The sequence below is a fragment of the Carassius auratus genome, unplaced genomic scaffold (genome assembly GCF_003368295.1).
Source record: "Carassius auratus strain Wakin unplaced genomic scaffold, ASM336829v1 scaf_tig00215128, whole genome shotgun sequence".
Classification (NCBI taxonomy): Eukaryota; Metazoa; Chordata; class Actinopteri; order Cypriniformes; family Cyprinidae; genus Carassius; species Carassius auratus.
In genome coordinates, this window is record NW_020527945.1 from 58,416 (window position 1) to 83,366 (window position 24,951).

Below are 24,951 nucleotides of genomic sequence, written 5' to 3' on the forward strand. Positions count from 1 at the left end.
GCCCAATTCAGTACTCGCGGTGTTCTGGTGTTCAGGGCTCACGCAGAGAAAGGCGTCTCAAAACACTTGAACATCGAATTTGCTTATTTTTGCTCTTGCGACAAATAGATACAAAACATCCACATTGAAAATTATGCTCGAAAAAACTGTCAGTTATTTCTCAAGTGAAAGTAAACAGTTGAGGAAAAAAATGGGATGTGTATTATGTTGGATATGTTCATCGTCTCTTAAAGTGACCGCGTCTAATTTAGCTACTGGCTGGTGTAATGTTAATCCAAGAAAATGAAAATGAAAATCACTCACTGCTCTTGACTGAATTACTTTGTAGTTTTAGCAGTCAAAACAAAAATTATTCAGAAACCAGATATAATTTTTGATATATATAGCAAAACTGTAATAATGTGAGTAATGTTGAAGATGTCTGAATAAATGTAGGTTTGATTGTATGTTTCATTTTTACATTGAAGACTATCCAGTGCTATTTTACATTTAATTATTTGGTTTCTGTACCTTGACATCTAAAAACTTGAAAAAAACTTAAACATTGTGTAAATGGCACAAATAAATAAAAATAAACGAATATACAAATTAAACAATTTCAAACAGGGGCCACTGGTACAACTTTCACCAGGTCCCTGCTGACCCCAGCTATGGCCCTGCGCACGCCTGTTTCACACATACTCCGTCTGCAGTGCGTATGCAGTCCGTGTGCGTTACGTATGTGGTGCAGCAAGGAAACTATGTGCTTTCACGTGTGTGTGTGTGTGTGTGTGTGTGTGTGTGTGTGTGTATATGTATATAAATATATATACACACACACAAAAACTAGCCGGTTCCGATTTATGGCCGGTCAACCGGTGCATCCCCCATATATATATATATATATATATATATATATATATATATATATATATATATATATATATATACAGACAGTACGGACCAAAAGTTTTTACACACCTTCTCATTCAAAGAGTTTTCTTTATTTTCAAGACTAGGAGAATTGTAGAGTCACACTGAAGGCATCAAAACTATGAATTAACACATGTGGAATTATATACATAACAAAAACAGTGTGAAAAAACAAAATAAATGTAATATTGTAGGTTCTTCAAAGTAGCCACCTTTTGCTTTAATTACTGCTTTGCACACTCTTGGCATTCTCTTGATGAGCTTCAACGGGTAGTCACCTGAAATGGTTTTCACTTCACAGGTGTGCCCTGTCAGTTTTAATAAGTGTGATTTCTTGCCTTATAAATGGGGTTGGGACCATCAGTTGTGTTGTGCAGAAGTCAGGTGGATACACAGCTAATAGTCCTACCGAATAGACTTTTAGAATTTGTATTATGGCAAGAAAAAAACAGCTAAGTGCAGGAAAACGAGTGGCCATCATTACTTTAAGAAATGAAGGTCAGTCAGTCCGAAAAATTAAGTGCAGTCACAAAAACCATCAAGCGCTACAAAGAAACTGGCTCAAATGCGGACTGCCCCAGGAAAGGAAGACCAAGAGTCACCTCTGCTGCGGAGGACCATTTCATCCAAGTCACCAGCCTCAGAAATCGCAGGTTAACAGCAGCTAAGATTAGAGAGCAGGTCAATGGCACATGGAATTCTAGCAGCAGACACATCTCTAGAACAACTGTTAAGAGGAGACTGTGTGAATCAGGCCTTCATGGTGGAATATCTGCTAGGAAACCACTGCTGAAGAAAGGCAACAAGCAGAAGAGACTTGTTTGGGCTAAAAAACACAAGGAATGGACATTAGACCAGTGGAAATCTTTGTTTTGGTCTGATGAGTCCAAATTTGCGATCTTTGGTTCCAACTACCGTGTCTTTGTGCGACGCAGAAAAGGTGAACGGATGGATTCTACATGCCTGGTTCCCAACGTGAAGCATGGAGGAGGAGGTGTGATGGTGTGGGGGTGCTTTGCTGGTGACACTGTTGTGGATTTATTCATAATTGAGGGCATACTGAACCAGCATGGCTACCATACCATCTTGCAGCGACATGCTATTCCATCCGGTTTGCGTTTAGTTGGACCATCATTTATTTTTCAACAGGACAATGACCCCAAACACACCTCCAGGCTGTGTAAGGGCTATTTGACCAAGAAGGAGAGTGATGGTTGGAAGACCATTTCAGGTGACTACCTCTTGAAGCTCATCAAGAGAATGCCAAGAGTGTGCAAAGCAGTAATCAAAGCAAAAGGTGGCTACTTTAAAGAACCTACAATATGACATATTTTCAGTTGTTTCACACTTTTTTGTTATGTATATAATTCCACACGTGTTAATTCATAGTTTTGATGCCTTCAGTGTGAATCTACAATTTTCATTTCAAACTTTTGGTCTGTACTGTATATGTGTGTGTGTGTGTGTGTGTGTGTGTGTGTGTGTGTGTGTGTGTGTGTGTGTGTGTGTGTGTGTGTGTGTGTGTGTGTGTGTGTGTGTGTGTGTGTGTGTGTGTGTGTGTGTGTGTGTGTGTGTGTGTGTGTGTGTGTATATATATATATATATATATATATATATATATATATATATATATATAATTTTTTTTTTTTTTTTTTTGTGCAGGAGGAAAAAGGGATGGAAGAAGCGACGCTGTCGTCTGCCGGGTGTTAACTCAATCTCGAAATCCCTCACTGAAGAGGAAAAGGAGAAGAGTGATGATGCTTGTGAGTATATGAGGTTCTGATAAATGTTAATGTTAATCAAACTATAGATAGATACCGTAATTCCTCAAATGAAAACCGGTAGTCAAATGAACGCCGGGCCTCTGGTAGTGGCCGGGGGGGTGGTCAACACGGACAAATAAAGGCCGGGGGGAAATTTGTGTGAATAATCAGCAGTGCCAGATAACTAACATACACGCACACTGCCGGAGCGATCCTTGTTCTCGAGTCAAGAACCTGTTGCATCGTTTTTTTTGGATCAACAGTACACTGAACCGAGGACCGTTTCTGTCGGACGCATCCGATTTGAGAACCGATGATCTGATGATACAGCGCATGCATGATTCAGCATGAAGCAGACTGACACACAACGCGTGAGAACCGAACTTGTTCTTTTGGTGATTGATTCTGAACTGATTCAGTGCTAATGTTATGATCTCTGTCCTGGAAAGCTATCGCTTTTAATTTAAAATTGTTTATTTAAAACAATTTCTAATTCCTTCTTTTTAATAAATAATTAAGGCCTGCCTCTAATTAAAGCATGCTTCAAAGAAAAGCCTGTTACCTTCTGCAGTTCAGGTAAATAAAGGCCCCGGGTTTTATTTGAGGAGTTACGATAAATATCTATCTCTATTTATCTCTATAAAGATAATTTTTTTTTCCTCTAGGCCGCACTATGGTCCAATTGCAAGTTTCATGGACCGCACACATATAATTTAGATATGTCACCAATACAAACCAAACAGATTTATAATTGCCTAATATAGCCTAAATGTTATGATATATATTCGATTACATTCATTTAAATAAATAAATAAATATATTCATCATTATTAAAACACCTGATGCTGTCAGAAGCTGACTAATTTTGTGTAACTCGGCTCGAAAGGAGTAACAGCACAATGAAGTTGTAAATGGAAGCTGCAGTTGGTAAGACGCACACAGAAGCGTGACTTGACGAGCACAATTGCGGAAAATGTGCGTTCATAAATGTCTATGTTCCAAATATTGATGTGCCATCAGCAAAGCTGAACAGTTCGGTGTTCAAATGCTTCAATGCAAATAGGCTAAAGCTTGTCGCAAAGCTCTGGCAAAAGTAATTACCATGAATTTGTCAGGGGGGCATAGTAAGGAGATATTTGAATTATTTACTAATAAACTAGTGATTTCTGAGTGGGTGTCACAAGGATGAAGTTGCAGATTCTGATCTACTCAGATGCTCCTTTAGAGAAATAATGCTTCTTTAAGGATTACGATCATAATGAAAGTTTTTGATTTGTTTTATTTAGTTTAGTAATAACTCAAAACTTTCTATACATATTAGGGCTGCACGATTAATCGGATGCAGTTGTCATGCGTTAGTAAATGACGCATGACAACTGTTAGTAAAGCCGGTTCTGCAATTACCGGTAAATGCCAATCTCCTGCTTTCAAATGGAGTGGCACTTAATAGACAGAGCCGTAGTTAGCTCACAATCTACGCAATATCGCATTCATAATCGCAGATGATTATGATTCGCAGAACTGGCTTTACTAACGAGACACGCATGACAGTCACATGCGATTAATCGTGCAGCCCTAATACATATATTTTATCATGTCTGTGAGGCATTTATTTGCTGAGTTTTGGTTCATTTTTGTAAGCACTCCTGTTCAAGATGTGATGGCAGAGAGTGCATCATGTTTATTTTCTTTATTTTACAGAAGCACAACGTTTTGTTGATATTATGAGTACACACAAATAAAGGTAGACCCTTTAATGTTATGAATTATGTATTACTCTTATGAGTAAAAATGACAGGGTATCCACTGTAAAAATTTAAAGTGATCCCGCTGGCACCTCTATGTCCTGGTTTAGCTTCCATTCTCCGCACATACTTTTGGATATATTGCACATTTATCTAGGTTTAACATTAAAACATTGTTATATGCTTGAACTGTTTTATATCTATAGATTTTATTTTAGGCACGTCATGATGCATTGAGAATGCAAAAAAATCATCAAAAAGTTTTATTTATTTCACAAATTCTGTTCAAAAAGTGAAACTTGTATATTATATTCATTCATTACACACAGACCAATATATTTCAAATGTTTAGTTATTTTCATTTTGATGATTATAACTGACAACTAAGGAAAATCCCAGATTCAGAATCTCAGAAAATTTGAATATTGTGAAAAGGTTGCACAAGGAGGGCAAGACACAAAAGGTCATTGCAAAAGAGGCTGGCTGTTCACAGAGCTCTGTGTCCAAGCACATTAATAGAGAGTTGAAGGGAAGGAAAGATGTGGTAGGATAGCCACAATTGTTTCATCTATTTTTTTTCCTGGTTCTTGACGGACAAACCAATTTGTCAGATGTCCTTATATACATATATGACCTCAAACAGGTCTGATGCTTAATTACTACAATTAGCCTGAATAATTTGTAAGCTAGATTTATGCCTATTTTTTCACATCTTCGTGGCACACCACAATGATTTCCGTCATCTCATGTGTTAATATTTTTTTAAGTGTAACAATTTATGATTTGCAAAAATAACTGTTGCATCTGTGTAAATTACATGAGCAAAGTGTATGCGCGTTGTGCACGCTATACATTATGGTCAAGCATGCGCCCTTAAAATAGCATAATGAACAACGCGCAACGCGCCACTGACTTTAGACTAGGTTTTTTCTGGTCAGTGGCGCAATTGTTTAATGGAACAGCAAAATAGCACCAGGGATTGTTTGCGCCGGAATACGCCTCCTTTTTTGCGCTGAACCGCCCAGGGAGTGCAAGTTCATTCAGTAGTTTAGCGACGTGCTTCTGTGAAGGGAAAAGCGCGCTTTGCGCGGGTGCAAAATAGGAATGACACATGCGTCGGTGTACAAAGTCAATTGCGCTCGGTGCAAGATAGGGCCCCTTGTGTCAAGCCACTCTTGAACAACAGACAACGTCAGGTTTATTATTTGTTACTATTAATTAGCTGTTAATTTGCTGATTAGAGTGTGGCACCATGTGTCTTCAATATTGAACCTTTTTACAATATTAGAACACTAGAGATATAGATTTCATTTTCAATTTTAATTTTCCTTAGTTGACAGTTATAATCATCAAAATTAAAAGAAATAAACATTATAAATATATCAGTCTGTGTGGAATGAATGAATTAATATAATATACAAGTTTCACTCTTTGAATGGAGTGTGTGTGTGTGTGTGTGTGCTCTTGTTTTTGTGACATATATATTTATTTATTTATTTATTAGGGGTGTAACGGTATGTGTATTCATACCGGACCGTTTCGGTACAGGGCTTTTGGTACGGTGCACGTGTGTACCGAATGACCGAATGCAATATTTTTTGCGCGGAACATAGGTAAATTTTCGTGTTTCCAAACCCTGCCCTGCAGCTGATTCTAATTTTTATTTATTTTATTAAACCTTTATTTATATATATAAATATGAATATGTGAAATAATCACATTGAGATAAATATCTCATTTACAAGTGAGCCCTGGCCAAGGTAGCAGCACACAATATACATAACTACATAAAACAAGTTACACAACACACACATATAAATCAATAAAGCAAGATTAAACGTTAAGAGTAAGTATAGACAGATTTGAATGTTTGGTTGAGATATAACTTGAACTCATTAATTGAAATAAGTACATCAAGTTTCAATGATCTTTGGATCTCATTCCAAGCAGCTGATGCGATATAAATAAAAGCAGTTTTTCCAAACTCTGTCTTCATTAAAGGAACATTTAAAAGAATATATCTACTTGAACGTAGATTATACCCTTGACTATTAAAGATTAATAGACTATTCATATATTGAGGAAGCTGGCCAACTAATGCCTTATACACAAGTATGAGCCAGTGCTTGTACCTTCTTATATGAAGTGAAGGCCAACCTACCATTTCATACAGTGCACAATGAGTGTGATATTTTGTGCAAGTTATAAATCTTAGAGCAGAGTGATAAACAGAATCTAATGATTGTAAGAGAGCTTTAGTGGTATTTCTGTAAAAAACATTTCCATAATCTAAGATAGGTAAGAAGGTAGATCCCACCAACTTTCTCCTGGCTGACTGGGAAAAACATGTACTACTCCGAAAATAAAACCCCAGCTGCAACCTTAACTTAGACAACAGTTGTTTAACATGTAACTTAAATGATAAGTCCTCTTCCAACACAAACCCTGGATATTTGTAAGAGGAGACCAATTCTATACTGTTACCTTGCAGAGTGTAAAGAGGTGTGGGAGAAGAATCAGACTTGTGTTTCCTAGAAAAGACCATGTATTTAGTTTTCTTCTCATTCAGGACTAATTTTAAAGAAAATAGGTTACGCTGAACTAATTCAAATGCTTTCTGCAACTTTAAAATGCAATTGTCAATAGAAGATGCAAAACAGTAAATAATGGTATCGTCGGCATATAAATGAATACTTGCGTCTGATAGATTATGACCAAGATTGTTAATATATAATGTAAACAACAGGGGACCCAAAATGGACCCCTGTGGCACACCAGATTCAATGGTGAGCTTATCAGAAAGAGACCCCTTAAGGCCGGTGACACACTGGCTGCGTGGCGTGAGCGTGGCGTTTCTGCTGCATGTCAGTTGTGTGATGGCTGCCTCGCGTTTTCTGTGTCTTTACACACCAGAATCGTGCCTAACGCGGCGCTGGCGCACTGCTGCTACTGTAGGTGACATGGAGGGAGACCGCCGACAGACCAGGATCTTGTCTTCGCGACAAAAATATCTATACTTAATGTTGAGCATAAATATAAAGCCTACTGATAAAGGACACCGTCAACAGTATTGACGGCAAAATAGACTATGTTTGACAGGTGCAATATAGGGCTGTCACTTTTAGTTCGAAAATCGATTGCACAATCGATCGGACCAACCAAAAAAGGTTTCGAAAATGAAAATAAGGGAATCGATTTTAACCAAATATGTACACTATTAATTTTAAAATAATTAAACAATTAAAAAAATATAGATGTAACAAAACTCACAAACAAGCAGAGAATGAAAATAAAGAAATCCGAAAGTGCAGTATGCCTTCCGAGAGCTAGACAGAAAATACTAGCAAATTTATGCGCCTATAAGACCCAGTGACGTCGAAAGCGACCTCTTATGCTGCGTTCACACCAAACACGAATATGATTGTAATTCAAACACAGCTCCCGTCGGCATTTAAACAGACCTTTGCTCTTAATTCCGATCGTTCCAACGCAATAACGAAATCTGAGCAGGTCTAAAAACTGAAATGGTTGATGCTGCAACTTTACACTTTGGAAAAGTTATATATATTTTTTAAACATGAGCAGGCCTACAAGGAAAATAAACTGGTGTGTGTATATATATATATACCAGTCAAAAGTTTTTGAACATTAAGATTTTGAATGTTTTTAGAGAATTCTCTTCTGCTCACCAAGCCTGCATTTATTTGATCCAAAAAACAGCAAATCCAGTAATATTGTGATATTTTATATTTGATTACATTTTTAAATGTAATTTATTCCTCTGATTTTCAGAGCTGAATGTTTAGCATCATTACACACTTCTGCTCAAAAAACATTTTTTATTATTATGTTGAGAACAGCTGGGTAGAATTTTTCCAGGTTTCTTTGATGGATAGAAAGTTTAGAAGAATAGTATTTATCCAAAATATTATTTTTTTGTAAAATTATAAATGTCTTTATTGTAACTTTTGATCAGTTTAAAACATCCTTGCCTAATAAAAGTATTAATTTCTGTCATTTCCCCCCACCATAAAAAATAAATAAATAAAAATAATAAAAACATCTGACTACAAGCTTTTGAATCGTATATGTATAATGTTACAAAAGCTTTTTTATTTCAGATAAATGGTGATCTTCAGATCTTTCTATTGGACCTTTTTTACTGTTCAAATATTTTTGACTGGTGGTGTATATAAAGTATCTAGCATATGTATTTAGGGCTGAAACGATTCCTCGAGTAACTCGATTACAAAAAATGATCAAGGCAAATTCCTCTGCCTCGAAGTCTCTTTTAATTTATTTAAAGCTCACGTCAGGTTCTTTCGCAATAATTTTTTTAAATGTGACAACGCGTTTACGTCACCCACAAAGCGGAAGGAGACACAAGGAGTCAGCAGTGTTTTAATTTGAGGGCGCGGGTAAACGTAAAGAGCCGGCTCTTTGGCCCACATCACTCACCGCAGAGCAAGCCTGTTATTGATAAAGCTGCTGTGAAAACGTGGGAAAAGGCGACAAGGAAGAAGTTGGGGTGATCCATTGTGAATGGATGTTTACACTTTCAGTACATGAGACAAACCAATGGGCCACTGGCTGCTTGCTGTCCCTGCGTGATGGTCCTCAGCCAAAAAAAAAACAAAACAAAAAAAACATTCTGTTGGCCTAATAATGTGCGTTGACCCGACGGGAAAATGCTCGGTATGCCGATTACCAGTTCAGCCCTGCCTTAACTGCTGCTACTACTCCTGTTTTGAATGTGTCCATTCTGATGTTCAATTTTATTGAACTAATGACTGCTGATTTTAATGACTGTTTGAATTTAATTCTGCAAAAGTGCTTTCTTGTAAGTGTTCGTTAAATGTGTAACAATAATTAGGTGAGTAGAGGTCTGCTCGTGTCTGAAAATAATATATGAAAAACAATTATTTTACATAAAAACATTATAAATTGTATTTGTTTAGTACATTTTTTAATTAATATAAAAACTAGCATTTGAATTTGTATCGGGCTGCAGGTTGAGAACCACTGCTATACCAATCTGTGTTTTTACCCTGTTCTCCCTTTTTTTTCTTAGCTTTGATCTCGCCATCTGATGATAGTGACAAAGACATTTCAGATCAGGAGTCCTTAAAAAGTGAGAGTGACTCATCAGAGGATATGAACAATATGGTAAGACATTTGTTTAACTTTTATGCATGTTGTAGGCTGCTTTAGCGTATGGATTTCTGGAATACGTGATTCTGATTGGTCAGTAGGGCTGTGCAAAAAAATCGAATGCGATTTTCATGCGCATCTCTTCAGTAAAGGCGCTCCTGTGATTAGAAGTATATCCTCCAGCATGTGTGTTCCAATCGGGGTTGCCAGGTTTTCACAAAAAATCCTGCCCAGTTGCTTCTCAACGCTAGTCTAAAACTAGCCTAATCGTGTTTCCAAGAGGTTCCCCGATAAGAATTGCGTCCCAGGGTTAAAATATATGTTTTGTGGCAGGGTCACCTAGTTAAAATTCGCATTTTAGGGGCTAAATATCATGTTGACATGAAAACAACCGTAGACTTGGCAACATTGGTTCAGGTGTAGCAGCATTTACTACACAGAGCCGTAGTCCACCGAATAGCTACACAAAATCACTTTCAAAATCGGCAATGAATTGTCTGCGATGAAATCGATTTTGTGTAGATTGTCAGTGAATTACGGCTCTGTGTCGTAAATGCCAACCAGTGTTGCCAAGTCTGCGATTGTTTTCATGTCCGCGGTTCGAAGCGACCCCAATACCAATAACATAATATTTATCCCCTAAAATGAGAATATTACCAAGGGAACACCACCAAAAACGTGTATTTTTATTGCCCGGAACGAAACGCAATTGGACTAGTTTTGAGAAGTGATTGGGCAGGTTTTGTTTTGAAAACCTGGCAATCCTGATCTGAACGCACATGTTGGAGATACACTACTAATCACAGGAGCGCCTTTACTGACAAGATGTGAATAAAAATCGCATTCGATTTTTTTGCCCAGCCTTATTGGTCAGTTTCTTCATTCTTCAGTGTTGACATTAGCAACGCCGAATATCAAACCACTCATCTAGGTATTAAAGTCTGGCGCTTCTTTCACATCTCTCATATCACACAGAACCTCTCTCTTGTTTTATTCAGTTATCGACTGTATTTACTGTAAGATAGAACCAGAGGATTTCAGTATTAATGGTATGTCTGAGGTAATCTTGTTGAATTGTTAAATTGGCTTGAGAAAGCCAACTTACTGAAATCCTATTTAAACTTAATATTCTTCTTCTTCTTCTTCTTCTTCCCCAAAATTTTGCAACTCTAACTCCTCCTAGAGCTTTAACTCTACAGACTAGAGGTCTTCACAGTGCACCCGTCGACCCTAGACCCGACCCGTACGGGTTCGGGTCTATATTTTAAATCATCAGCCGGGTCCGGGTCGGGTCCGAATCTATTACCTCGGGTCCCGGGTCTGTTTAACATTGTGTGTAATTCCCGTGCGATCTGAGTCATCGGACTCGGAGAACACCCGGCCGTGATCAAAGACTGCTTGTGTTTTTTGTAACTTGCAACTTGTAAAATTAGGAAAAGAAAAGAGTGAGCCAAAAAAAGTGATCTCTCTCTTTCTCTCTGCTTTTAGAAGCAGAGCGCGCAGACTCAGAGTTAATACAAGTGCACGCACGGTATTAATGCTTGCAGACTTGACACACTCATATTTAATATATTTCAAATCAGCAACACAATCTGAGGTGAACTGTCACATGAATGTTTTCTATGACGCTCAAATTGCGTTAAAGCATTTTAGGTTGATACAGCGTTTTACATTTTCTCCCATTTTTATAATATTATAAATGAACCGTTTAATCTTAAAGTTTTAGTGGTTCAGATTCAGACTCGATGCAGAGCAGAGAGCACAGAGATCAGATGATAGCAAATAAATAACGTCAGCGGTCATGGCATTGCACGAGCGATCGTTATTCAGGGTGTCCGCGGGGTTTTAAAAAGTATTAAAAAGTGATAAATCAAAATGGTCAAATTTAAGGCCATTAAAAGTGTTAAATGTGGTCTCAGAGGTATTATTTTTTTCCAAATTAGGTATTATTTTTTCCAGACTATCAGGTGTCTTATTCTGATTGAAATTCTATCTGCGTTCGTGTTAGTTCGTTTATATGGGCTTTAGCATATCTGGGCACATAATCAAAGATCTTCCGTCTCCGTCTCACTGTATGTTTGATGCTGACGTCATATTCAGTGGTCGTTCGGCATCATCTCAGAACACTTCGCGCTCAACAGAAGTGGCTGGCTTACGTTTTATTTTAGACTTGCTTCAAGGCATATCTTCAACGACTGGACAACCATCGTCGTCTTCATGGACAAATGCAAGTTTTCTAATAGCTGGGTTAACGACCGGTAGTACCGAGGTCCCGTTTAAACCCGGTTCTTGACGCATACAGCGCTATGATTTCCGCGAAGCAGAAAACGAGTAGGCCTACGGAATCTCAAAATCCAGTCATGAAAATGAAACTTACATTTTAATATGGACAGTCATGGAATTTGTGAAAGCATAAATTAATCAAATCAAATCTCCATATGGACCAGTATCTGTAAATGTTAAGCCGCAAAAGTTGTTTGAAATATGAATCCGTGTTCTGCGCGTCTCTGTGTGAATTAATGAATGGCAGAGACGTGCAGGTTTATTTACTACATAGACTGAAGCGCATGACGCTTGCATTAATTTCAGCATCTGTTGTCTTCTCCTGTCAAAATAATGGAGTTCATTTAGAATTATTCATATTCATTTTCGAAAAAGCAGAAGACATACCGGTTTCTCCGGTAGTGGGCGGAGCTAATGCGCAAATAGAAATTTCAAAATGACAAATATGCATTCATTAGGCCTAAAAGAAAATTTTTACATAAGGGCATTGTGCTAGAAATATTACTATTATTTAGTAAAACGTATGTGATACTGCTACCACTGTTGCAAAAAAATAAAAAAACTTTATTTAAAAAAAAAAAAAAATCTCAATATTTCTCCCATGTTTTAATTTTAATAGCAAATCCCCTTTATTTACCAAACATTAAATGTGTTTAAATTTGATAAATTAAAAGACAAATTAAATTTGGGTGAAACTTGTTTACTGTTTTTCATAATTATATAACTTGTAGAAAAACTTTAAACACAATTCTAAATAAGTATAAAGAATGGCATTGGTTTTATTTTTAGTGCTAAAAAGTTATTTTTTTTATTAGCAAATTTTTGTGTTTTGCTTTGGTACCGAAATTGGTACCGAGAACCGTGGATTTTCACTGGTATCGGTACCGAATACTGAAATATTGGTACCGTGACAACACTAACAGGCAGGCTTATTGTTCGGTCTATCCATTTTCTCCATTGCACATTTTATGGTATTTGTTTTATTTTTATTTACTAAGTGAAATAAATGTGCAATATGCTGTCAACATCAGTCTCTAAATCTATTATTTTTTGTATGTTATATATGTCAAAATCTGTGTAAATAATAGAAAGGTCTCTGATTAACACTTGCAATTCAGTGTCGTGATGGTTTTAAAAAATATTCTGAAGGTAGTGAAAAAGGTATTAAAAAGTAGTAAATTTAACTTAAGGATTGCTGTATATACCCTGTTATTATAGTTCATATGGGCAAACAGTCTAAGTTATTATGCGAATTAACTCGAGTCAGAATGTACATGTGCACAGTAGCATTTGTCATCCATCACCGTGACATCAAGTGGACTTTTGAAGCTGAAATAATGAGTGGATTCAGCTTGGACTTGGAATAACGAGAGGAATAACATGAATAACTTTCTTGTCGGAGATTGTAATGCATCACAGGCAGTCAGGTACAAGGAAGAGAGACTACGGCTCTTTAAATTAGGTAAGACAAAAAGCTGTATTTTTCGCAACAGGTTTATTGACTTGTAATAGCAATTTAAGGTGGAATATGTGAACGTCGGGTCCAGTCGGGTCTGTGTCTTCCCGGCGGGTTCGGGTCCAGATTTCCAATAATTATATACGGGTCCGGGTCGGGTCCTGGTAGGCATTTCTCGCATCTACATGGGTCCGGGTCCGGCTTTTGAAATATTAGACGGGTCTGGGTCGGTTCGGTGTAGTACATTACGGGTCTCTTTCGGGTTCGGGCACAAATTTTTGGACCCATGAAGATCTCTACTACAGACTCCAAACTTAGCCCAGCTCTTCAGCCTATACCCGCCGGGTGTGCTATATCTTTTCTAACTGATTGGATTTAAGATTTTCATAAAAATTAAGATTAAAAATCATAAAACTCCCATAGACTTTCATTGACAGGATGTTCAGATGACCCAAGCTCCAAATCCCATTAGACTCAATCAAGCTTCGATGCTAATCAATTTAAACTCATTCAAACTCATCTAATCTATCTATCAATTTGACTATTTCTATCCATCTATATATCGTATCTATCTATCTGACTGTTTCTATCTATCTGACTGTTTCTTTCTATCTGACTGTTTCTATCTATCTATCTGACTGTTTCTATCTATCTGTCTACTATCTGTCTATCTGACTGTTTCTATCTATCTATCTATATATCTATCTGACTGTTTCTATCTATCTGACTGTTTCTATCTATCTATCTATCCTAACAACATGCTAATCATGCTAAAGTCATGCTAGTCACATGCTAGTCATGCTAGAAACATGCTAGCAACATGTTAATCATGCTAGAAAAATGCTAGCAACATGCTAGTCACATGCTAATCATTCTAGAAACATGCTAGAAACATGTTAATCATGCTAGAAACATGCTAGCAAAACATGCTAATCATGCTAAAATCATGCTAGTCTCATGCTAGAAACATGCTAATCATGCTAACAACATGTTAGCGACATGCTAGTAACTTGCTAATCATGCTAGCGACATGGCTAGTCACTTGCTAATTATGTTAGTGTCATGTTAGCAACATGCTAATCATGCTAGAAACATGCTAATCATGCTAGCAACATGTTAGTCCATACCATACCAACTTTATTTGTTAAGCACTTTACAACAACCAAAGTTGATTCTAAGAAGGGTTTTAAAAACATATAAAGAAGAGGCCTGCTTAACATGCAAAGGCAGATCATTCCATAGTTTAGGGGCAGACACAGCAAAGGCACGGTCCCCTCTGAGCTTACGCTTAGTTTTAGGCACATTCAGGAGCAGCTGATCATCTGATCTGAGAGAGCGGACAGGTTTATAAGAGTGTAGAAGCTCAGAGAGGTATGGCGGAGCAAGACCATTTAGTGATTTAAAAGCAAATAACAGAATTTTAAAATGGATCCTAAATTGAATAGGTAGCCAGTGTAATGAAGCTAAAATATGGGAAATGTGCTCATGTTTACGTGTGCCCATTAAAAGAGGTGCTGCTGCATTTTATATCATCTGGAGACGGGTGATGGAGGACCCACTAACCCCCACATATTGTGAATTACAGTAGTCCAGCCACGTAGTTACAAAGGCGTGGATTACATTTTCAAAATGTTGTCTTGACAGAATTGGCTTTATTTTGGCCAGCTGCCTTAAATGAAAGAAGCTTGATTTGACAACAGCTTTGATCTGACTGTTTAAGCTCAGGGTCCACTTTAACTCCTGGGTTTGTGATACTAAGTTTAATATAGGGTGCTAAGGAGCCCAGATCTGCAGGCAGGGTCCCAGTAGTGCCTCCAAAAACCATCACTTCTGTTTTTTTTATCATTAAAATTGAAAAAGTTCAGAGCCATCCAGGCCTTTATGTCGTCGAGACAATTGAGTAGTTGTCCAACAGTTATAATTTTTCTTTTTAAGAGGTACATAAATCTGAATGTCATCTGCGTAACAGTGGAATGAAATGCCATACTTTCTAAGTATGGAACCAAGTGGAAGCAAATACAGAGAGAAAAGTAGGTGGCCGAGGACTGAGCCCTGTGGGACCCCACACAAGAGAGGAGCAGAGGTGGATACAGAGTCACCTAAGCTAACACAAAAAGTTTGATTCGCTAAGTATGACCTAAACCACTCCAGTGCTATGCCACTGATGCCCACCCACTGCCTTAAACGTGAAATGAATATTTCATGATCCACTGTGTCAAATGCAGCAGTTAGATCTAAAAGCACAAGGATAACACAGTCACCAGAGTCAGTAACAGTAGCTCTTGCAAAAATGTCTACCTCTGGGTAGTTAACATAAATGCAAACCTTCATGCAGAGATTACAGAAATTATTTTTGGAAAATTTAGTTTTAATCATCTGTAAACCCTAAAACATAATCTGTGTAATCCTGAGTATCTGTCTGTCTTTATGTTTGTGTGCTGAATGTATTATTTGGCTAGCACAATCAAGAAACCTAGTATTCGATTTCTATTTAATTTGCATAATTTGCATTTCAATATGGCTTCAACCCTAAGGTCCATTGTCTTATGTTGGCTTGAGAGCCAATTTACTGAAAAACAGCTAAAACCCGTCTAAGCCGATTGACTGTTTTGACCTGTCTCACAGACTGATTTTAAAGTGGTTTTGGCCACTTTTTAGCTGGTCAGGCTGGTCTTAGCTGTGAGACCTGCTTTAAGACCAGCCATGTTTAACACAGATATTTTCAACTTAAACCAGCTAAGACTAGGCAACCAGCCTAAGCTGGTTTTAGCTGTTTTTTTTTAAAGATGGATTTTTACTGAATCAACTGGTTTTAGTTGGTTATAAGATGGTTTTTAGTATTTTTTTTTTTTTTTTTTTTTACGGAATCAATCAATCAATCTGGTTTTAGCTGAGAAACATGCAAACAACATGCTAATTACTTGCTAATCATGCTAGTAACATGTTAATAATGGTAATAACATGTTAGTAGCTTGGTAAACATGTTAGCAACATTCTATTAACATTACAATCTTGCTAGAAACATGCTACTAGCTTGCTATTCGTGTTAGAATCACACTAGCTACATGCTGTTAACTTGCTAATCAAGCTAGTAACTTCCTAATCCTGTTAGAATCATGCTATTAACATGCTGGAAAAATGCTAAGCACTTGCTAATCATGCTTACAACATGCTAGTGACATTCTAGTCACTTGTTAATCATGCTAGCAACATGGTAGTCACCAGAGGAGAGATTGTTCAGAGTTAAGTGGTGTCTGGGACAAAAGAGGGAAGGTGGGGCAAGGTTGGGAGGGAGTTCAGCTTTCTGACAGCCTGATGAATGAAGCTGTTCTTCACTCAGCTGGTCCTGGCCTGGAGACTCTGCAGTCTCCTCCCAGATGGCAGCAGATTGAAGAAGCTGTGTGACAGTTGTGGGATCATCTGCAATGCAGATTGCTTTGCAGTTAATCATGCTAACGACATGCTAGTCATGCAAGCAACATGATAATCATGCTGGAAACACGGTAGCAACATGCTAATTAACTATTTCTTAGCTATTCATCTATCTTTCTGTCTATTTATCTACCAATTTTCTTGATTATACTTTATTGCCTTCAAAACTTTAAAACTACTTAAAATTAGTTAAAACTGAAAACCCTCAAACTTTAAGCTTTTAAAACGGCTTCAATCTTTTCAAGCCAACTTAAAGTTTGTCTACAAACTTAACTATTTAGTTTGTATTAACATGCAATCTGAATTTGCATGTATTGAAACAAAAAAATTCCACATATGCTCTTATAAACCTTAATAGTATGCTTTTATACAGAGGGAAGAGCAGGAGCCGCAGACCAAAAAGGAGAGTGAAGACAAGAGCATCACTGTAAACATTGACATCCCTGATGTTCTCAAGAAGAAGCTGGAGGACGACTGTTATTATATCAACAAAAGAAAGAAGGTATACATGCAATACTACTTTGGTAATACATAAGTCATCGGATCCCTCCTGCTCAGATTTACATTGGTTTCTTCATTAAATACGTAGTTTTCTTTAGTGACATTGTGTAATGCTTACAAAAATGGTTATTTCATTTTGTTTCACTGAAAACAGCTGGTGAAGCTTCCATGCCTGGTGAATGTAGTAAATATTCTGGAGTCCTATGTGAAGCACTTCACCCTAAATGCAGCTTTCTCAGCTAATGAGCGCTGTCGGCACCCTCAGAGCTCCCTGCAGACAAATATGAGTCCACACTATATGCCACCTGAGAGGAAGTAAGTTGCAACCAAAAGATATTTCTTATACAGCTTTCTGTATATTATTATTTTGGAGAAGGGGAGGAGTTTCCACTGCGATTCTTGCAATGTAGAGTGAAAGCTCGATAAGGGAACCCTCTTCTCACTGGTGTTGCCACATGTACATTAACCAGTAAGAAAATGTAATCGCCGTCAAACCCTATTTAACTATGAAATAAACAGTTTAATATGAGCTCTTAATTATACATAACAACAAATGATTTTCAGAACCAATTTTAGTACCACAGCAAAAAGAAAAGAAAATAATTAATGATAATAATAATATTAAAGAAAACAATATTTTTAAATACTGGCATGTATCCTTCAATTATTTTGTAATTAAGTATTGATTTAAAAGGATCAAGTGAAAAATGGCTGGATTCTGACTAACTTAGTGTTGTCAAAAGACCTGGTACTTCGGTATCAAGTCGGTACTAAAAAAATGGAAATGTCAGGGTACCAGGTTTCTTTAAGTACCGGTGGTACCGAGAAATTCAGTCAACCCGGTTCTTGATGCATACAGTGCTATGATTTCCACGAAACAGAAAACGCGGATGAAAAGAATCCAGTCATGAAAATGAAACCTACATTTTAATATGGACAGTCACGGAATTTGTCAAAATTAGCATAAATGAATCAAATCAAATCTACATATGGACCAGTATCTGTAAATGTTAAGATATAAAAGTTGGTTGAAATATGAATCCTGCATGTTCTGCGCGTCTCTGTGTGATTGAATGAATGGCAGAGAAGTGCGGGTTTGTTTACTACATAGAATGAAGTGCTTGACGCTTGCAGTAATTTTAGCATCTGCCGTCTCAGTGAGGACATAAATACATAAACAACATCACCAGAACTGTTCTCAGTCACTTCACAAACAGTTTCATTTGAGTAAAACCAGTGTCAATTTAAAGGTATTCCTGGTAACCCATCAAAAAAGTTAATTGTTACATAAAGGCATTGTGCTAGAAATATTACTATTATTTAGTAGAATGTATGTGATACTGCTACTACTGTTGAATTTTTTTTTTTTTTTTTTTTTTAAGAATATTTTTGTGTTTTGCTTTGGTTCCCGAAATTGGTATCGATAATTGTGAATTTTCACTGGTATCTGTACCGAACAGAGATGTATAGTAACGATGTAGAACTACTGTACTTAAGTACTAAAAGGCGGTATCTGTACTTTACTAGAGTATTATTTTTTTCTCCTACTTCCACTTTTACTTCGGTACATATTTTCGCTGAGTTTAATACTTTTACTCCGATATTTTTTTTATGTGCTGCATCGTTACTCGTTACAATTATAATAATGTTACGAATCATTCCATTACAAACCACTGCCAGAACTGTAGATGGCAGGTTTGATGAAGCTGGCACATCATTGAGCGAAACAAGCTTTTAAGAAGACTGCGCGTGCTGACTGAACTGCTGTGAAGAGAGAAATGAACACCGAGCCGAGACAGATAATGACTCGTTCACGAGTCAAGAACCGGTTGCATCGGTTCTCGGATGACCAGTAACGTTAGTTCTTTCTGACAGTTTGATTCAATAAACCAGTTGAAGAAAACAGTTCACCGATTCTTTTGCGCTCGATGCAATGGCGTCATTGGCGTTGACTGCACCTGGGCTCATAACATTAACACAGAATCAGTTCAGAATCAATCACCAAAAGAATCAGTTCAGTTCGGACGCTCTGTGTGTCGGTTTGCTTCAAGCTAAATCACACATGCGCAGTATCATCAGCTCCTCGGTTCACGAATCGGACGCGTCTGACAGAAACAGTTCTTGACTCGTGAACGAGTCATTATCTTGCTCGGCTCGGTGTTCATCTTCAGTTCTCTCTTCACAGCAGTTCAGTCAGTGTACTGTTTGAGTCAATGAATTACTCCGGGGTATTGGTTTGTTTTAACTCAGAGGGAGTGTCAGACACATTAAACAAGTTAACATCTTAATTCATCTGTGGATTAATGCGTATTGGAGACGCGAACGGTTTAAAACGATTCAGTTCGATTTGGTGGACTGTTTCAAAAAGATCCGGTTACATCGAATGATTCGTTCGCGAACCAGATATCACAAACTGCTTTGTTTTTAACTGTCTTACAACAGACACGGAAGAGAAGACAACGCTGAATAAATTCGTAGTTTTTGCTATTTTTGAACCAAAATGTATTTTCAATGCTTCAACAAATTCTAAATGACCCTCTGATGTCTTACCGGTTTGAAACAACATGAGGGTAAGTTATTAATGACATCATTTTGCAAATTGGGCTAACTAACCCTAGTAACCGTTTTTTGTTTACAAGAAGTTACAGTCAAAGGAATTGTGATTGTCCTTTAGGTTAATCATTTGAAATAGTAAAAACAATATGTTCAAACTTTTGACTACTTTCTTTAATAGCTACATAACACAATACTTCTACTTTTACTTTCAGTACTTGAGTAGTAAATTTTAAAATAGACTACTTGCAATACTTAAGTACAAAAAATGTTGAACACTTTAGTACTTCTACTTATGTGTGGTGCTTAAAGAGCATTTCAACTTCTACTCAAGTCACTTTTTTTGATAGAGCACTTGTACTTTTACTCAAGTATGGGTCTCTAATACTTTATACATCTCTGGTACCGAATAATGAAATTTTGGTACCGTGACAACACTACCTCTGATTGGCCATTGCATATCACTTTTCATGGAGCATGCACAGAAGATTTTGAAAGCAGCCGTTTATGAGAGAGTACTGAATCTAGTCTGTACATTATACTACCAGTGCTGCAAAAGACCTGTACTTTGTTTTTAAAATTTCAGTATCAAATTTGTACAGAAGCACTTATAGTAGAGTTGCCTATCTATACCAGCCTATCTGGGGCGTGGCGGTAACTGTAATTCAGTCGCGTGTTAAAATCATTCGCGAAACTACTGCCAGGTGGCACAAAGGGACGGATTGCGAAATGAATGTAATTGTAAAATGAGATAAAAGAAGGAAGTAAAACAACAGTAACATTGATATAACATTGTAACATTAAAAAAAAAAAAATTGTTAATTTTTAAAATGTAGGATAGTCTTTTAAAAATTAAAAGACCTTAACACAAAGGATCATATGCATGCTATTTTTATTAAACAGTAAATAAATACAAGGCCTATCTATCTATCTATCTATCTATCTATATATATATATATATATATATATAAATGAAACGCCCCTACTGCGTGCTAGAATCTCCGACAAACAACCTGATTTCAACCTCAAAATGTACGCTTTTAAATATACCAATACTGCTATCTCAAACACGGAGAGGCTTCTTTGTGATCTCAACTCACAGATTCATCAAAAGAAACGAAAATCACCAATTTAAAAAAAAAAAAAAAAAACGCTTCTTTCTCATTTTACTCGAAAGTTGTGCTCCCGACTTGTGTCACTGGTTTCCGTGACGGGTCACATATATAAGCTAAATGTTTTAATTTCATTTTCATTTCGGTTCATTCTTGGTTTAAAAAAATCTTCAGGTTCCATATGCAGAGCGAAATGGGAATGGTCCAGCATTTAGCAATAATTAGTATTAACTCTGTTATTATTCTTGATTTTTCAAACTACCAGCATTTTTGAATTATGCCTTATGTGTGACCAAAAATTAAGTATTATTTGTTTCAGCTGTTTGATCGTGCTGGTTCCTCGCGCACATATTCACTGGAAACAGCAGTCGTTCACCAGACATTCGGCGTGAGCACTTTGACATTGTTATTTTTTATTTTTTTTTTCATCGATACTGAAACGCACACAGCCTATTTACCTCATGAATTATAGTTAAGCTTCAAATGGGCAACATCACAAATATGGAAACGTTTGATTTCTCACGATTGAGAAAGCCCAAGCTTACCTTATGCTTAGCTTTAAATTATTATTATTATTATTATTATTATTATTTATTACTAAGCCTATATTATTATATATTGCAATTATATTTATCCACTAGAATTATATATTTTTAATTATTGTTTTGTTCTGATAAATTTGTTAAATTTAAAGGATTTGTTGTAAAATATTTTCTAATAGCCTATTTTTTTCCTCTCACAAACTCTTGTTTTATTTTTTAGCGTGTTTAAAAAAATAAAACATGCAGCAAACGAAAATAGGTGATTGATCCATTAAAATGAAACCTATACACGACTCGTATATTTTTTTCCTCTGACAAACTCTTGTTTTATTTTTTAGCGTGTTTAAAAAATAAAAAAGAAAACATTCAGCAAATGAAAATAGGCGATTAATCCGTTAAAATGTGTTACTCTTGGTTAACAGTAATTAGGGGCCAAGCACCGAAGGTGCGAAGGCACCTATTGTGTTCGTTGGCGTTATTAGGGGCCAAGCACCGAAGGTGCGTAGGCACCTATTGTTTTCGTTGGCGTTATTATTATTCTTCTTCTTCTTCTTCTTCTTCTTCCGCCGCAAGTCTATGGCAGCCCATAGAACCGATTGCGGGAAAGTTGTATAATTTGGCACACTGATAGAGGACAGTCCCAACATTAACTATAGCAAATTTGAAGTCTCTATCTCCTACTCTCTAGCGCCACCACTTGTCCAAACTTTCAATGTTTGTATGCTAATAACTTTTGAACCGTAAGCCAGAAAATGGAAATTCTTTTTTCCTCTGAATCCTTGGCTCATGCCAAGTCGAATGAACCCCAAAATTCAAAAATCGCAAGGTTTAGTTTTTTCGCTATTTTCAATTATTCGAAAAATCTACTTTTTCGAACTCGTCCTAGACGGTTAGTCCGATTGCCACGAAAATTGGCTCAGATCATCTTCAGACCATGCTGGCAAAAAGTTATGGAATTCAAGTTGATTCGTCCAACTGTTGTCGAATGACATGTAAACAAATTTGACGAAAAGCACGCAAACATGCACGTGAGGCTATATCCCGGCAACGGTTTGTCATATTGAGACCAATCTTGGCGTGTGTTATAACAAGCATGAACTGAGACTACCTGCAGTGTTTCGACACAGCGCCACCTAGTGGTCAGGAGATATGAAAAATGCATATTTTGGCTTATAACTACTGAATGGTTTGGCCAAAAATCACACAACTGGTCTCTTTAGATTCAGTGAGTCATGTCGAGTCAAATGATATCCAATTTTCCTGTGTCGGCCATTTTAGGCGTCGGCCATTTTGAATTATGATTTAAAATGCTGTATTTTTTGAACGCAGCATCGTATCGTTTCGCAAATAATTACAAAAATATTCGGCTCCATGCCCTGAAGGTACTCACAAAGTTTGGTGGCAGCGCCACCTTGTGGCCAATAGTTATAATGAAATATCACATAAATGCTAATAACTTTTGAATAAATTACTCTATTAAAATTAAAATGGTCTCGCTATATTCTGTGGGTCATGCCGAGAGTATTGATACCAATAATGTGAAAATTGGCCTTACTTCCTGTCCGCCATTTTGCTTAATGTTGAAAACCTACTTTTTCGAACTCCTCCTAGACCGTTAGCCCAATTTTCACCAAATTTGACGTGCATCATCTTCAGACCATGCTGGCAAAAAGTTATGGATTTTGTGTCGATATACATAACGGTTCTCATTTAGTGCATCAACGAATTTGCTGGAAGGGTGCCAAAATGCATTTGAGGCTGTATCTCTGCAACACTTTGACATATTTGCACCAAACTTTGTATGTGTCATCGCCACCTCACACTGACCATGCCACATAAATTTGGTAACAGCGCCACCTATTGGTCAAGAGTAATAAACCATTCATTAACCATGAGTAATTACACTTTTTAAAATGCTAATAACTTTTTAATGCATTAGCCTATTTGAAGGAAACTGGGCTCAAAATATTCCCTGGCTTATGCCGATAACATAGATACCAAATATACCACGGTAAGCTGAACTTCCGGTCCGCCATTTTGATTTATGTTGAAAACATACTTTCTCGAACTCCTCATCAACCGTATGTCCGATTTTCACCAAATTCGAATCAAATGATCTTCAGGCTATACTGATTCAAAGTTATGGATTTTGAGTCAATAGACAAAACCGTTTTCGCATACCACATCGACGAATTTGAGGCACAATGAGAAAATGACACTTGAGGCTGTATCCCTGGAATGCTTTGGCATATTGACACCAAACTTTGTGTGTGTCATTGAAAAGTCACACAGAGTACACCAAATTGATTTTATACTAGTGTCACCTATTGGTCAAGCTTGATAAACCAAGTAATCATGCTACTAGAGGTGGTATTGGTTTTTTTTTTTTTTTTGCCATTTCAAATACAATAATTCCAAAATTGCTGTTATTGCTCATTAATGTATTTGGTGTGATGCTTTATGCGATGCTTAGCTACTACATTTGCCGTTGGAGTGCTTGGCCCCGTAATTGCTGCTTGCAGCTATATTTAGGGGCCAAGCACCGAAGGTGCGAAGGCACCTATTGTGTTTGTTGGCGTTATTAGGGGCCAAGCACCGAAGGTGCGTAGGCACCTATTGTTTCCGTTGGCGTTATTATTATTATTCTGCTTCTTCTTCTTCTTCTTCTTCCGCCGCAAGTCTATGGCAGCCCATAGAACCGATTGCGGGAAAGTTGTATAATTTGGCACACTGATAGAGGACAGTCCCAGCATTAACTATAGCAAATTTGAAGTCTCTAACTCCAACTCTCTAGCGCCACCACTTGTCCAAACTTTCAATGTTTCTATGCTAATAACTTTTGAACCGTAAGCCAGAAAATGAAAATTCTTGTTTCTTCTGAATCCTTGGCTCATGCCAAGTCGAATGAACCCCAAAATTCAAAAATCGCAAGGTTTAGTTTTTTCGCTATTTTCAATTATTCGAAAAACCTACTTTTTCGAACTCGTCCTAGACGGTTAGTCCGATTGCCACGAAAATTGGCTCAGATCATCTTCAGACCATGCTGGCAAAAAGTTATGGAATTCAAGTTGATTCGTCCAACTGTTGTCGAATGACACGTAAACAAATTTGACGAAAAGCACGCAAACATGCACGTGAGGCTATATCCCGGCAACGGTTTGTCAAATTGAGACCAAACTTGCCGTGTGTTATAACAAGCATGAACTGAGACTACCTGCAGTGTTTCGAAACAGCGCCACCTAGTGGTCAGGAGATATGAAAAATGCATATTTTGGCTTATAACTACTGAATGGTTTGGCCAAAAATCACACAACTGGTCTCTTTAGATTCAGTGAGTCATGTCGAGTCAAATGATATCCAATTTTCCCGTGTCGGCCATTTTAGGCGTCGGCCATTTTGAATTATGATTTAAAATGCTGTATTTTTTGAACGCAGCATCGTATCGTTTCGCAAATAATTACAAAAATATTCGGCTCCATGCCCTGAAGGTACTCAAAAAGT

At 37.2% G+C, this 24,951-nt stretch overlaps 1 protein-coding gene across 1 annotated transcript in view; it reads left to right on the forward strand.

Annotated features, from left to right (window-relative positions):
• The window catches only part of LOC113093750 (male-specific lethal 3 homolog), a 30,754-nt gene extending 12,899 nt beyond the window's left edge, over positions 1 to 17,855 (forward strand). The window contains exons 4-7 of the mRNA XM_026259309.1: positions 2,575 to 2,675; positions 9,492 to 9,586; positions 17,116 to 17,244; positions 17,398 to 17,855. Coding sequence (XP_026115094.1) covers positions 2,575 to 2,675; positions 9,492 to 9,586; positions 17,116 to 17,244; positions 17,398 to 17,562 — 490 coding nt within the window. The 3' untranslated portion in view covers positions 17,563 to 17,855. The remainder of the gene's footprint in view (positions 1 to 2,574; positions 2,676 to 9,491; positions 9,587 to 17,115; positions 17,245 to 17,397) is intronic.
• Positions 17,856 to 24,951: the final 7,096 nt, after the last annotated feature.